This window comes from Gnatocerus cornutus, chromosome 3 (genome assembly GCF_029298725.1).
Source record: "Gnatocerus cornutus isolate USDA-ARS CGAHR chromosome 3, icGnaCorn1.1, whole genome shotgun sequence".
In the NCBI taxonomy this organism is placed as follows: Eukaryota; Metazoa; Arthropoda; class Insecta; order Coleoptera; family Tenebrionidae; genus Gnatocerus; species Gnatocerus cornutus.
The window spans coordinates 13,521,168-13,538,093 of NC_142235.1; the positions used below are offsets into that span (position 1 = coordinate 13,521,168).

A 16,926-nucleotide genomic window follows, 5' to 3' on the forward strand; every position below is an offset into this window, starting at 1 on the left:
CCATCATAACCGGCGAAACTTTCTGATTAATACAGCAGATCCTCGAAACTTTGGACTTTGTATTAAACAAATATTGCTTGATAGATTATTTACAGGTCCGAGGCTAAAATGCTCTGCTTACATAGGCAATCATCTATGCAGCGAACTCCGCATTGTTTGGTTTGATACACAAACAAACCTCACCCGGTGCACTTACGGAATAAATTTCCCGTTTTTTTAATTATAGTGGAAGGCAACCCAAAATACTTCTCGAATTAATGCCGCTGTTAGTAAACAAGTCTGCAGCTCTTCATTATCGAAGTTTTAATGGGAAAAAGTTCCTTTGATGTAGCTAATGAAGATTCTAACCCGATCCGTTGAACAAAAGGAGAAAAAAAGTGGGATTTTCGTAATGCGGCAACACTTTGTCGGAAACCGCGAAATAATTCGTCGTGCTTTATTTCACATAAGAAAACTCATTTCAACTTTCTTTGTTTGAGAAATTTCGTTATTAACGCGCCGAGTGTAATAGCCAAGGTTGGAAATGTTGCATACCAAACGGCATGAACCAGGAGAGAAGGCATTAACTTGCAAATATTTAATTAACTCTTTGTGATAAATTTAATAACGCAAAGGGGGAATTTCGGCAGGAAATCATAAATGGAGGAATTTTACAAGAGGAAATTAAGTTCCACTGCCAACGAACGATTGGACCTGAATTGAGAACTAATGTTGCGGATGTGCGTTCTAAAGTTGGAAAATTAAGTTACGAAAGGCTGTATTAATTAATTAGTCCTAATTAGTGCGAAGAGTAACACAAACTGACAGAATACGACCACTTTTGGAGCTACTTAAAATAAAAACTGTAACTAATCACTTATAAATAATTAATTACCTACTTAAAATTAGTATAAATTGTAGTAAAACTACTAGAGATTGAAAACTACTTTAAATAGCGACAATGCACTTAACATCCCAAGGTCTAAGAATTGATTCTAAATATTTATAATTAATTAATTATGTACTGAACATTAGTAGCATTTCTAGTAAAACTCGTCGAGATACAGTTTTTGTAAGCAACTTGTGAAAAGAGTTAGAAATCGCGACGATGAATTTAATATTGGCAATCTAATTACCGTATTTTAATTAGTAAAATTAGTTCAAATTAGTGAACCAAAAACCAGCACACTAGATCACTTATAGTATTGATAAAACCACTCTCAAACTCTTTTAACAAAAAACTTTCCCCTTCGACAAGAATTGTTACTAGTTATTACTTAATTACTGTTAACTAATTACCTACAATTAGTAGTAATTTTAATAAAACTAGTTAAGATTCAATCATTGCAAGCATCTGATAAAAACTGTTTTAAATTACGACGATATATTTAGTATTGACAATGTAACTACTGTAGTTCAATTAGTAAAAAGAAGTTTCAATTAGAAGAGTACAATTAGTATAATACCGAAACCAGCACACTAGATCTTTAATTGCGTTGATAAAACAGCTCCTAAACTTTTTTTTATTTTACAAGAAAACTTCTCCTTCGCCATAAATTAATCCTAATTACTTAAAATTAATTTATTAATAAATTAATAATTTAATTAATTACGTAGCTAAGATTGAGTTTTTGCAAGTAGATTCTGAAAACTATTCTAATTTGTGATGATCGCGATGTACTTACCATTAGCAAGGTTGCACATTAATTACTATTAATTAATTACCTACTTAGAATACGTAGCAATTCTAGTAAAACTTGTCGACATTTAGTTTATGTAAGCAGCCTTTGAAAACTGTTGGTGTGAATTAGCTCCAATTAGTACACTAGATCTCTTATAGCATTGGTAAAATCGCTCCCAAATTCTTCTGGAAAAAACCGTCAACAATTGTTGCTAATTATTACTTAATTACAGTTAATTAATTACGTAAATTAGTAGCAATTCTCATAAAATTAGCAGCAGGTGAAAACTGTTCTAAATTGCGACAATGTATTTAAAATTGGCAATGTTAATATGTACTGCAATTTAATGACTAAAAATTAGTTCCAATTACATAGTACACTCGGACCAAAACCAGCATATTAGTCTCTTATAAAGTTGATAAAACGACTCTCAAACTCTTGTAAAAAAGCTTGCACCTGCCAAGAAGTGTCATTAATTGTTGCCTATAGTCAACTAATTACTTATAATTAGTATCAAATCTAATAAAACTAGCTAAAATTCAGTAATTATAGCAAGTGAAAACTGTTGTAAATTGCAATGATAGTCTTAGTACTTGCAATATTATTACTGTGCTTTAATAAGTAAAAATTAGTTCCAATTAGTACAATATCGTACCGAAACCAGGACACTAGATTTATGATTGCGTTAAGAAAACAACACATGAACTATTTCAGCAAGAAAACTTCCCCTTCGCCAAGAATTGTTACTTATTACTTAAAATTATCTAATTCACGTACAATTAGCAGAAATTCTAGTAAAACTAGTTAAGATTCAGTTCTTGCAACCAACTTGTTACGACAATTACGACAATGTACTTAAAATTAACAATAGCACCGTTTTTCAATTAGTAATAATTTGCTGTAATTAGTACACTAGTAACGTACCGAAACCAGGACAAAGCGTTGATAAAACCATTTGCAAATTCTTCTAGCAAAAAACTTTCCTCGCACCAAAAAATGTTTACTAATTATTGCTTATTGTTCATTATTAATTGTTGTTAGTTATCAATGATTTAATTAGTAACAATTGTAATAAAAGAAGTTGAGATTCAGTTATTGCAAGCAGCTAGTGAAAGCTGTTCTAAATTGCGATGATGCACTTAGTATTGCAGTGTTATTATTACTGTAATTTAATTAGTAAATATTATTTCTAATTAGTTACAGTAGTATTATAATATTAACTGTACCCAGCATACTAAATCTCTGATTTCGTTGGTAAGACATTTTAGCAAGAAAACTTGGTAAGACATTTTAGCAAGAAAACTTTCCCTCCGCCAAGAATTGTTATTAATTATTTATAATTAATTACGTACAATTAGCGGCCATTTTAGTAAAACGAGTTAAGATTAAGGTTTTGCAAGCAACTTGTGAAAACTGTTCAAAATAACGACAATGTAATTACTGTCTTTAATTGGTAAAAATTAGTTACAATTAGTACAATAGTATCGCACCGAAACTGGCACACTAGATCCATGACAGCGTTGATAAAAATCACTCCGAAACTCTTTTAGCAACAAAACTTCCGCTTGCATTTTCGTTTCCCCTTAAGATGCAAATATTCTGTGACGTCATTTCTCGCCTTTTCCAGGATGAAAAAGGTGCAACTTGAACCTGTGTCAAGTGTCACGATTATCCACATTTTCTATTCACATGCAAAACCTCATCATTCGCAAAAGCGATCGCGGAAAGCAGTGTCATGAAAAATGGAGTGCCTTTGCCCACTTTTCCATTGAAAAAGTCTCTTTTCCTCGATGTACATCAAAGTTTTTCTCTGGTTTCAGGTACAATCGATGAGAGTGCATTATTTATTTGAGTGGGGTTGTTATGACATGTGGCTATTTTATGAAATATTTATGGGGATGTGTCGCTGAATTGGGAGCGACTGAAAGCGGAATGAATAATAGAGAAATCCATGTTTTTAGAGTTATAAAATCGAAAAGAAACCAAGAAAAGCGGTGAGTGAGAACGAGCGATAACCGAAAAAAATTAAAGAATAACACGCGAATATGTGAGGGAAAATATGAGAGGATTTAAAAAAATATTGAGATGATATTTTATGTATCGAGAGTGGCGAGCGGTTATTAACGTGCGAGGACGCATTTCCACACCTGTTGCTAGATAAATAAAAATAAACGATCTGCAACGAGATAAGATAAGTTCTCCAACAAAAACATTATAAATGTTTGCGACACTGTATCAATATTTAGGTCAAATAAACAAAATTATCGATTTTTTCTAGGGAACGGTTCAAGGCAATACAGAAAATTATCGCGACATAAATTAGTATGTTTTATAATAAAGAGTCTAGAAGGTGTGTAGTGCACTTTTTTTAATATTGTATGATGATAAGACTTTGACCTTGAAACAAAGGGTCAGTGCGAAAAAATGAAACAGCCAAGTACCTACTTGAGATAACTTAATTTGGAAACAATTAAATTAGTAAAATGCTTAAGTGGATTGATTAAATTATAAAACTTCATCTCCAAGCACAATAATGTAGGAACTTCATTAAAACAGTGCATTCATGATTAGTCAAATTAGTCTAAATTCTACTATTATCCCTAATTACTTGGTTGTAATTAATTTAGATTCAAATTTATTATATTAATTTTTTTTCAATAAAGTGAGCAACTGTACGGAAATTTTCCAAGGCAAGTTTTAATTAATAAAAATTTGTAACATTTGTAAAAAATCGTTTTTAGTAAAAGAGTTTTGCAGACTCCACAATGATTGCGATTTGTATGATACAGAACGTCGCAAACTGTTGTTTGTAATTAATTGTAATTTTTAATTAGTCCTAATTAGTTTAGATTAATACCAAAACCTGTAAAACGACTTAAATATCGTGCTGTGGAATTAAATACACTTTAAATTTATTGGCACAGAAATTAGTCTTAATTAGTAAACTGTAATTGTAATTTTCAATTAGTTCTGATTAGTTTCAATTAGTACCAATTCTTGTAAAACCACTTAAACATCGTCCTGTGAAAATGAATACACAAAATCTGCACACCTTTTAAATAAATTGACACAAAAATTAGTCATATAATAGTAAACTGTTCGTAATTGTAATTTTCAATTACATAGTTCTAATTAGTTTCAATTAGTAGTAATCCTTGTAAAACGATCTAAATGTTGTCCTGTGGAAATGAATTCACAAAATCTGCACTCTTTTAGAACTAATTGTCACAAAAAGTAGTCATAATTAGTTATAATTAGCAGTTTTTCGTTCCTTAAATAATTACTTTCCTCTAGACAAGAATTGTTAAAAGTTATTACTTAATTACTGTTAACTAATTATACCTACAATTAGTGGTAATTTTAATAAAACTACTTAAGATTCAAACATTGCAAGCAGCTGATAAAAACTGTTTTAAATTACGATATATTTAGTATTGGCAATGTAACTGTTGTAGTTTAATTAGTACTGTACAATTAGTATAGTACCAAAACCAGCACACTAGATCTTTAATTGCGTTGATAAAACAGCTCCTAAACTTTTTTTATTTAACAAGAAATCTTCTTCTCTGGCATAAATTGTTACTAATTACTTATAATGAATGAATTAATTTAAATAATTACGTAGCTAAGATTGAGTTTTTGCAATTAGAATCTGAAAACTGTTCGCGATGTACCTACTTAACATTAGCAAGGTTGCACTTTGATTACTGTTAATTAATTACCTACTTATAATTAGTAGCAATTCTAGTAAAACTAGTCGACATTCAGTTTTTTTTACCTAAATATCGTCCTGTGGAAATGCTTTCACAAAATCTGTACTCTTTTAGAATAAAATTGTCACAAAAATTAGTCATAATTAGCCATAATTAGCAATTTTTCATTTCTACAATAATGACACTTTTACTTTACCTGACACAAATCTAGTCGGTGGTCAATCAATCCAAAATACCAACAAAAAAACGCAAGTAAAAATATTTATCTTTATTATAATCATAGCAAAAAGGTTTTGACACATTAAATAATTTAAATCTATGTATCACCACTTGATTATGTACGCCCTTCTAAATTTCAGAGCTTAATATTCAAATTACTGAGTATATAATAAAAGCAGCTGTCACTAGACGCCATGTCGTTACAACTTTGGCAATTAAAAATTGAAAATCCTAAATTACACCAATCACTTATAAGTACGAATGACATCTTTAATATCCGCCCTACAGATCGGACACTGCCCGTTTCCCGCCCCCTGTTGTTGCTGTCTAGCACACTGAAAACACATACACATGTGCCCACACTTATACAGCACCGAGTTGATCTCTTTTTGACAACACACTGTACATAACTCGTCCGCTTTGACGAAATCTTCGTACATTTCTATAACATCCTCTTCGATGACGTCATCATCCGACGCTAAAATTTCCACTTCCGTCGAGACGCCGTCGATGTCGAGAATAGCCCAGAGAGGACGTCCGGTGTGCACCCTTTTGTAGAAAAAGTCGACTTCAACATCATCGATGCCGAAGTGGACGTGGCCATCCTTCGTCACGTAGTAGAAGAGGACGGTGTCTTCCACGCACATGTTCTTGAAAAGCGGCCAAATCCAGTAGCACCCGAGCTTGAAGACGTCCAAATAGGAGTAGTCAAGGTCGTCGTACAGCTGATTGGGGTTCTTGGAGGTGAAACCGAAGCAGACAGTGCTGGAGAGTTGCGGGGAGAGCTTGAGGAGCTTTATGGAGACTTTTTCGTTGACTTTGACTGGGCGGGCGCTGAAGACGAGCCCTTTGCCGTAGCCTTGGAGGCGCTGGGCCACGTGGCCGTCGGGGGAGAGGGAGATGTTGGCGCCGTGAACGGAATGAAAGCGTAACTAAAAGAAAAAAATATCAGGTGTGACAATGGGACGAAAAGCGATGATAGTGGGACCGAAAAATTAATGATGGGACACAAATTCGTGATAATGTGGCGAAAAACGATGACGAAGGGGGCAAAAATGTGATAATTGAACTAAAGGTAGTGACAGTGGAACCGAAAAATTGATAATGGGACACAAAATCGTAATAATGGGACTAAAAGCGATCACAGTGGGGGCAAAAATGTGTTAAGGGGACTAAAAGCGTTGACAGTGGTAGCTAAAATATGATAATGGGACACAAAATCGTCACAAAAGGACGAAAAGCAGTGACAGTGGGAGTAAAAATATGATAATGGAATACCAAATTGTGACAATGGGACGAAAAGAGATGACAATAGGGGCAAAAATATGATAATGGGGTAGAAAATCGTGACAATGGGACGAAAAGCGATGACAGTGGGACCAAAAAAGTGCTGATGGGACAAAACGCGATGATAGTGGGGGCAAAAATGTGATAATGGGACTAAAATCGATGACAGTAGGGGAAAAAATATGATAATGGGACACAAAATCGTGACAATGGGACGAAAAGCGCTGACAGTGGGACCAAAAAACTGATAATGGGACACAATAAGTTGATAATGGGACACCACAACATTAGAGAGAAAAAAAAACAATAACCGGAAAACTCGAGTCGAACCAATGACGTAACTACCAAGATCTGATAATTAAAAGCGTGGTTAACATGACAATAGTTTTCTTATCTCTAGAATAGGAGAATCAGCAGACGAAAATGTTCCTTTCCCATCCTTCAAAACAGACCGATAACATCTGACCCATCCTGCATATTTTTCCCAAACTGCGACTCGCTCTAAGTTTAGCATGAGAACGTCAAAAACTTAACATGTGCGTGCCATAAACTTTACAACGTTGACGAAACAAACAGACACAAAGAAACATTCCAAGGTCAGATTCTGCGATAAAAAATGTGCAAAGGAAAGCGGAAGTTGAGGTAAATTCAAATTTTGACATTTCATCGAAGCGAGTTTACCTTGATTCACTCACCTTTTCCATTTCGCACGTACCAGAGAAACAATCGAAATGTGAAGTGGAAACAATCAATTTCGATGAAAGGAAGTGATAAATGATAACGAAAGATTAGTGGTGAGTGTGGGAAAAAATTTTCACAGGGTTTTTCTCACCTCGGCCATGGCAGACTGCACACCGCCGCTCCGAGCACGCCACTGGCGACCAGTGTCAATGACGAATCTAGTCGCCTTTGTCTCGTCTACGTCACTAGATTTAACGGAACGGCTTCACTTATTAATTCTAATTACATCTCTAATCACTGCCCTGCAAATGGGGCAATGTCCATCTCCTTTTCCCTGCCACTGCTCCACAGCACACTCGAAGCACATGCACGTATGCCCGCACCTGTACAGAGCCGCCTCGATCGCGTTATCGTAGCAAACGACGCACTCTTTCTCCTCGACCTTCGTTTGTTCCGTCGCTAAATGAACGGGTTGGGTGCTACCGTAAACATTCACAAAAATCCAAAGCTTCAAGGTCGCGTCGACATGAACCACACCTTTGAATCTGCCGCCGCTAACTTCGTATTCGATTGGTCCATCTTCTTTTAAAATTAAATGAATTTGATCACCACACTCCAATTTGGCAAAGTCGCAAAGGAGGACCCAGTACTCGGGCCGGTCCACCAGGTGGTTAACATTATCAGGGAGGTCCTCTGGAGATAACTGGGCGGGGTCACAAGAAGTCACCCCCACGTGGAGGTATCCTTTGAAGTTCCCGCTGTGATTGGGCGAAATTTGAATCACGACGTTTTCATTGGCTCTAATTGGACGCGCGGAAAAAACATATCCATGGCTGTAGCGATTATCAAGTCTCTGAGCCACATTCTTATCCACGCGAACGTTTCTGCTATGGACCGAATGCAACAAAAAGGGAGTGAATTTTCGTTTCGTACTTTCAACTTTCGCGGGAAGCAGATCAACCAATCGTATCGCAGCTGAATTCCCGAAGATATCGAAGAGTGGCCACAGCGGCTGTGTTAGTTTAACTCCGCCTTGGAACACGCCTTTCTCCACCCCGTCCGTACCATAATGCACCGCCCCGCCGTTTGCGATGTAGAAAAACAAGCCCCGCCCTTGACTAATGAGATCCTTTGGAAAAAACCACGACCAATACCCGGACTCCTTCGCCAATTTTTGACACGACACCCCTATCATGCTCTCGGGATCACGTGACGTGAATCCCACATAGACGAACCCACCTAGATTCTCCGCCAATTCCGTAACTTTGAACGTAACCTTTTCGTTGACCTTAATGGGTCGCGTTCCAAAAACTAACCCCCGTGTAAAAAAACTAGCGTTCACCCGACGCGCAATCACCCCTTCATGGCTCACTCGGATGTTTTGCGTTCTTTTACCATAGAAGCGCAGTGGCGGCTCGTCGGAGGTCGACGAAGACGGCTGAAAATAGCGAAAATCAGCTGAGCACACAAAACAAAACACTACCTACGTTCGACATGGTTTTTGGTGCATTGTCACATGATGAGTGCGCGCTCCGCGACGAAAATATCCGAGTCGATTTTTCGAACACGAGAGAATTAGACTAGTTAATAAAATTGATGAATCAGCGGAGGCGTGGGGGAAGGTCATTGGTGAACGTGCGGTATTTGTTTTCGTCGCGGTTGACAGGTTGTTAAGATTAGAACCATGATGGTAAAGATGGATATTTTTGAGGAAGCCGGGTTCATTCACTTATTTTTGTTGGTTCAGGCGTGTTTAAGAAGCGATAATGTGCGAAAAAACGGTGTCTGGGGGGGTCAGAGAACTCGTTTCCTTGAAAAGAACACTGGAAAGATCACGGAGGAACGACCACGAACATCACCAAAGAGAGCATGCGAATGTCAAAAATTTTGGCAACCTCGGAAAAATTTAGCACATTGTGCCAAAAATGCGAATTTCGTGACCTTCGGTGTTTGAAAGGCCTGAAAACTAAACTTGACCTTGCACTTGGTCTTGCCAAGTGTAAATAAAAAAAACATTACGAGCGCTCCGCGAATTATAAAATCAATGTTTTCCTTCCAACGCCTAAAAATTTTATTCACAGCCAACTTACGCGGCGAGGGATTATATATTAATTGTTTTATTCACCGAAGTAGATAAATTTTGTTTACTAAAACGCCGTGTGGAAAAATCCCCGAATTTCTATACCCGAAACAAAACAAACCAATTTGGTAGAAACACAGCCACCTTAATACCTTCTTAAGTTAGAAATGATAAATGTGAGTCTTATAACGGAGATAATTCTTCCCGTCCCCGGGGGTGGGAACACAACAACCCCCACGAACCTAATAACACTCGCATCACCGCCATCTTTTATTCATCCGACCGAGAAAAAAAAAATTACTCCCTGAAACGAAGGCGACTGTGTCTTTGTTCGTTCTTTTGTTTTTCCACGTGTCATTACAAATTAAAAGTTAAAGAAAGCTGTGCCTCGTTCCAAATGGAGCTAATCCCAACGAAGCCAGTGGCGTCGTTTTTCTACCCCCGACAATTAAAAAGTTCAACGGTAAAAACGCCACCTTTGATCTCACCTCGCCTGAAGGCTTGTCTCGGGGGTGGAAAAATTGGCGTTGACAACAAGTGGCGAAATAAACCCACCCCACTGAATGTAAAGCGAAGGGATGAGTGATCCGGAATTAATTCGAAACGCCGACGTTACAAATCCAGGGTGGCGGGGATTTTAGGGGATTATGAGGACGCTGCAGTTCCTTAAAGTTATGATTCGTTTGAATTGAACGCTACAGTTCCGAAAACTTATATGAGGACAATGAGGCTCCTTCATCAAGGAGTGTGGTTGCCGCCACGCGACCGCCCCCATCCCCCATCGGAGGTCTTTTTCGCCTTTTGACGCTTCTCGAAATTGTATTAACTGAAACGCAAACGAAAAGGAGGCGCCGACTCGGATAAAGTAATTGAACAAACTTCATCCACTTGATGTAAAATTGGCTTAACTATACGCTTTTCTCGCTCATTCTGTATACTTTGTCACGGCTTTTACATTAATTTAGTTATCGATCTCCTCCTCGATACACAGTGGCACGTAAGTAAATTAGGGGTCTGTCAAAAACTGCAATTCCGGTTCCTCACTAAATCAATCGGGCGCCCTAATTTGTTATTTAGATAGGGAAATCAGTCATATAAGGTGTTCGTCTATGAGCATTAGATGTAATCAAGCGTGCCATGATTACCAATTAGTGCCAACTTTGCGGGTACGAATCGATATGCCGATACGGAGCCTTTGTGGAGTTTTCGTTAATTAAGCCAGCGAGTCAAAGTTGGCTCGGTGTAAAAGACAGGTGGTTCGAATAAACAAAATCAAGGCGGATATGAGTTTGATTAAAGTTTACGGTAACTTGATTAAAACGAGGAGATGAGAAAAAAGGGGTTAATTAGATGTCAACGATGCAGGTTCCTGTAATGGAGCTTGTCTTTACTGGATTAGTCACGGGGGAATTTGTTGGCGCTTTATCAATTATGCCGATGCAATAAATTGAGGTTAATTAGACGTCAGAGTTACAGGTTTCTAATTCATTACGTCGCCTTGGCAATTTTAAAGCGTGTCAAGTTAACTTCACAAAAATTGTTTATTAATGGGACCTATTAATGCACGATTTCAATTAAATTTGTGGTGCTCGCTTCGCTCGCCCCCCAAAATTACACGATTTTATATCAAGAATCCCAAATTTTAGAAAAATGTGATTTCTAGGACAAAGTGAAAATTAAAACTCTTTAAAAATTCAATGGAAATCGACAGTTTTTCTCGTAACACAATAAAATTTAGTGAAATTGTTAATCTAGAGGTGTTTATTTAGTGTGTAAAATTACTAATCGATCGAAAATTACTAATTTTAGATAAACAATTATTTCTAGGATGACTGACAATTAAAATTTGCTAAAGATTTAAAGTAAATTGAACAGTTTTTACCCAAAGGAAATTAAAGTTCGTGGAGTTGTTAACTTAGGGGTGTTTATTCAGTGTACGAAATGGGACAATTTTACATAAAAAATTACGAAGTTTAGAAAAAAACTTATTGCTACTTAGGACGAACTAAAAATTAAAATTTTCTAAACATTCAATGTAAATTCGACAGTTTTGATCTTACAGCAATGAAATTGGGTATACATAATTGCTAATTTAGGGGTGTTTATTTAGTGTATTAAATTACACAATTTCAGATTCAGAAGTTTTAGGACGAACTGAAAGTTAAAATTTTCTAAAAATTGAATGTAAATTCGACACTTTTTATCCCAAAGCAAGAAAATTTGGTGGAGTTGTTAATTTAGAGGTATTTATTTTCTGTACGAAATGACATAATTTTAGATCAAGAATTAAATTTTAGAAAAAAAAAAATTTCTAAGACAAACCGAAAATTCAAATTTTCAAAAAATTCAACGTAAATTTGGCAGTTTTCACCCCAAAGCAATAATATTTAGTGGAATTGTTAATTTAAAAGCTCTAATTGAGTGTTCTAAGTTACAAAGACTTTGATCAAGAATTGAGAGATTCTTAAAATTTTACATTTCTCGAACTAATTAAAAAAAATTGTCTAAATAAATAAAAGTTTTGATAACAAGGCAATGATTTTTGGTGCAATTGTTTACTTGGGAGTGTTTATCTACTGTACAAAATTACACAATTTTAGATCAAGAATTGCGAATTTTAAAAATATTTTAATTTTTGGGGCAAACCAAAAGTTAAAATTTTTTAAAAATTTAATGTAAATTTGACAGTTTTTATCCTACACCAAGTAAATTTGGTGGAATTGTTAATTTAGGGGTGTTAAATTACAAAATCTTTTATTAAGAATTGAGAGATTCTCAAAATTTTTAATTTCTCAGACAAACTAATTAAAACAAATGTCTAAATCTGTCAGTTTTGCTAACAAAGCAATGACATTTAGTGGAATTGTTAATTTAAATGCATTTATAAAGTGTATGAAATTACACAATTTAAAATCAAAAATTACAAATTTTAGAAAAAAAACTTTTTGCTAGGACGGACTAAAAATTTAACTTTTCTAAAACTTCAATAGAAATTCTGCAGTTTTCACTTTTAATCAAGGATATTTGGTGGAATTGTTAATTTAGAAGCTCTTATTAAGTGTACTAAATTACAAAATCTTTTATGAACAATTGAGAATTTTTCAAAATTTTTCATTTCTCGGACGAACTAATCCAAAAAAATTGTGTAAATCTGTTAGTTTTGATGACAATACAATGAAATTTGGTGGAATTGTTAATTTAGGAATACTTATTAAGTGTACAAATTTTCACAATTTTAGATCAAGAATTCGAAACTAGAAAAAATACAGCCGGGGACAAAAAATCTTAGACGTCAATGTCATCTATATAATTGTCGCATGTGTAAAACCCCACTTAGAATTTTTTTACATTGACAATTTTGTCAGTTTTAATTTATTAATTTAAAAATAGATAGAGTTTTCGGTGTTTTCAATATTGCAACGACCTGACTGTATATCCTACTGCTCTGTACTAAAAAGACTATTCTAATTTTATCGGTTTTAAACATTTCAGTCATAATAAATGTTAATCGACAACTTGTCAATACTTTGATATTTTAAACGTCAGTAATGACAATGACAGTAATGCACAGACTACACTCATAGTTTTGAAACGTCAGAAAAATGACGTCTAAGATTTTGTGTTCGCGGCTGTATATTTCTTGGTCAAATTAAAAATTGAAATTTTCTAAAAATTCAATAGAAATTCTGCAGTTTTCAGCCTTAATCAATGACACTTGGTGGAATTGTTAATTTAGAAGCTCTAATTGAGTGCTCTAAATTACAAAAACTTTGATCAAGAATTGAGAGATTCTCATTTTTTTCATTTCTCGAACGAACTAATTAAAAAAAATTGTAAATCCGTCAGTTTTGATTCTAAACTAATGAAATTTGGTGGAATAGTTAATTTAGGAATGTTTATTAAGTCTCACAATTTTAGATCAAGAATTACGAATATTATAAATATGTTTATTTCTAGAACGAATTAAAAATAAGTCCCATAAATGTATGATTTCAATAAAATTGGTGATGCTCGCTTTGCTCGCTTACCGCTTGATTAAGCGGTGGTTTGGCACTAGATTAGTCCACTCTCGTTCTAACACCCCAAGCTTAATAAATAATTAATTTCGTGACAGATAGACTAATGCGGCCCCTTCTAATCTTGATTCACCGTCAAAATTACAGATTCCTGCATCATCCTGTCAAGATAAATCCTCTCTCCGTCCGTCCTAAGCCCGAAAACTCGTCCAACCCTCTCCACTCCATTAAAACCCAAATAAGCGAATTTCCCTCCATAGCGTCTCAAATGAAAAATTTACATATAAACTAAAAACGGACTACCTTTTATTAATCGCGTCAGTCGACGCTTCCGCTCCGTTTTTAAATGCTCGCTGACAAATAAGGGTTGAACGTTTGCATGTGAAATTTACCCTTCCCCGATTTAATTTCCTTGCTTCGATGCTTTTCGGAGGCGGACATTCAGAGATGTATTCGTAAATTCAATTGTAGACGAGAAATTGGGGAAAGACGGAGGTGAGCGAGGGTCGGACAAATTATATTTGCAAGGGTTGTTCGGGGATGATTATGACATTTTATATAGAGGAGGTGCGCGAGAAAAATACAGATTTCACGAGGAGGCTAAAAAGCGGTCTGATGCCGTGGCGGCGGGTCCATGCACCTCCTCGAATGTAGCTTTTGCCGATAAGCTCTCATCCTCGCATTTCCGCGAATAATCTCTTCTTTCAAGTACTCATCGATCGGCCGTTCATTTGTCCGGAAGTGAAGGGCCATCGACAACGTAGGGGAGACGAGGGAACTTTATTAAAGTGGGGTAATTAAAATTTGATTCAAACGACAGAGAGAATCCCGGAAGTTGGTTATTGATGGAAATTAAGTTGTTAGAGGGACGCTCGGCTGTTTCCATTCGTTCTCTGTAATTACTCTAATAATTCCTCTTTGATATCTTTCGTTCGTTCGTTTTAAGGCTTTCTATTATTCGGAATTGCTCTCTATTGAAGTTTATTGATGTCTTGATAGAATTACAGATGCAAAGAGATGAAAGTGGTTGCTAGACGACCGGATGTTAATATTGATGGAAATATAAGGTTATCTTTTTGTAAATATCTTCTTGAGAGAGCAACTACTTGTAGAAAATTACACCGGCAATCTCTCGAGACTCGAAACCGTTGCTGCTCTTGCGGGTTAACAACGTCAATGATTTTTAGCATCTCAAAATGCAGCTTTTTTCGGAGGCTGCATCCCACTATAACTGCAACACTTCCAATTGAAGATTTTAAATTTAAAGTACGTCCAAAAGCAAAATTTAATTGCTTTTGTCAAAACTGGCAGAATCACAAATTGTTTAAAAAAAAATCAGATCGTCCTACAAAATATTTTTTTTTTAATTCTTAATCTAAAATTGTGTACCTAATACCAAATTTCATTGCTTTAGAATCATTGTTCTTCAAATTTACATTAAAAAAATCTAAATTCTTAATCGAAAAAAGTGTAATTTCGTACACTAAATAAACATTCCTAAAATAACAATTCCACAAAATTTCATTGCTTTAGAAACAAAACTGTCTAAATTACATTGAATTTTTAGAAAATGTTAATTTTTAGTTCGTCCTCAAAACATTTTTTTTCTAAAATTCGAAATTCTTAATCTAAAAAAATGTTATTTCGTACATTAAATAAACACTCTTAAATTAACAATCCCATCAAAGCTTATTGCATAGGATAAAAACTGTCAAATTTACATTGACTTTCTAAAAAATTTAAATTTTAGAAATCTTAGAAATATTTTTTTTTCTAAAATTCGTAATTCTTGATCTAAAATTGTGTATATTGGTACACCAAATAAACGTCCAAAATTGAGAATTTCAGAAAATTTCATTGGTTTGGCATCAAAACTGTCTTATTTACATTAAAGTTTTAGAAAATTTTAATGTTTCGTTCATTCTAGAACTTTTTTTTATAAAATACCGAGTAAAATACGTAATTCTTGAGCGAAAATTGTGCAATTTTGTACACTAAATAAACACCCCTAAACACCACAAAATTTCATAGCTTTAGGAAAAAATCTGTAAAATTTACATTGGATTTTTAGAAAATTTTAATGTTTAGTTCGACCTAGAAATACTTCAAAAATACGTAATTCTTGATCTAAAATTGTATCACTTCGTACACTAAACAAATACCCCTAAACAAACTATTCTACAAAATTTCATTGCTTTAGGATAAAAACTGTCGAATTTACATTGAATTTTTGGAAAATTTTAATTTTTCGTTAGTTCTACAATTTTTTTTTCTAAAATTTGTAATTCTTGATCTAAAACCGTGTAATTTTGTACACTAAGTAAACACCCCCTAATTTCACTGCATTAGGATAAAAACTGTCAAATTTACATTGAATTTTTGAATTGTTTTTCTAAAATTCGTAATTTTTGATCTAAAGTTGTGTAACTTGGTACACTAAATAAACACCCCTAAAATAACAGTTCCACAAAATTTCATTAGTTTGATGTCAAAACTGTCGAATTTACATTAAATTTTTAGAAAATTTTAATGTTTTGTTCGTTCTAGAAATATTTTTTTGCTAAAATTCGTAATTCTTGATTTAAAATCGTGTAATTTTATACACTAAATAAATACCCATCAATTAAATATTGCATCAAATTTCAGTGCATTAAGATTAAAACTGTGGAATTTACAATGACTTTTTAGAAAATTTTAATTTTCAGTTAATCCTAGATTTTTATCCCTAAAATTCGTAATTGTTGATTTAAAATTGTGTAACTTCGTACATTAAATAAATACCTCTAAATTAACAATTTCACCAAACTTCATTGCTTTAGGACAAAAACTGTTAAATTTACATTAAATTTAAAAAAAATTAATATCCAGTTCGTTCGTTTAAAAATTTTAGTGGTTCGTTCGTTCTAGAAATGTTTTTTTTTCTAAAATTCGTAATTTTTGATCTAAAATCGAGTAATTTTGTACTTTAAATAAACACCTGTGAATTAAGCATTTCACTCCAGTAAGATAAAAACTGTGGAATTTATATTAATTTTTTTTTTTCATTTTCAGTCAGTCCTAGAATATTTTTTCTAAAGTTTGAAAATGTTGATTTAAAATTGTGTCAATTCGTACACAAAATAAACACGCCTAAATTAAATATTTCCCCGAATCTGTCGTTCAAGAAATAATTTTTTTTCTAGAATTTATATTTTTTTTATCTAAAATTCAATCTAAAATTGTGTGATTTTGTACGCTAAATAAACCCTTAACTTAACAATTCCACCAAA

At 34.3% G+C, this 16,926-nt stretch overlaps 2 protein-coding genes across 2 annotated transcripts; both read right to left on the bottom strand.

Annotated features, from left to right (window-relative positions):
- Window positions 1-5,627: 5,627 nt before the first annotated feature.
- Window positions 5,628-7,828, bottom strand: LOC148177184 (protein neuralized-like). Its single transcript, XM_088033452.1, has 2 exons — window positions 7,713-7,828; window positions 5,628-6,525 (listed from the first exon to the last, which is right to left on the bottom strand). Exons 1-2 carry the CDS (start codon window positions 7,719-7,721, stop codon window positions 5,839-5,841), a joined length of 696 nt encoding a protein of 231 aa, XP_087889578.1. The 5' UTR covers window positions 7,722-7,828; the 3' UTR covers window positions 5,628-5,838.
- LOC148177185 (protein neuralized-like) lies at window positions 7,827-9,131 on the bottom strand. Its single transcript, XM_088033451.1, has 2 exons — window positions 9,049-9,131; window positions 7,827-8,999 (listed from the first exon to the last, which is right to left on the bottom strand). Exons 1-2 carry the CDS (start codon window positions 9,055-9,057, stop codon window positions 7,827-7,829), a joined length of 1,182 nt encoding a protein of 393 aa, XP_087889577.1. The 5' UTR covers window positions 9,058-9,131.
- Window positions 9,132-16,926: the final 7,795 nt, after the last annotated feature.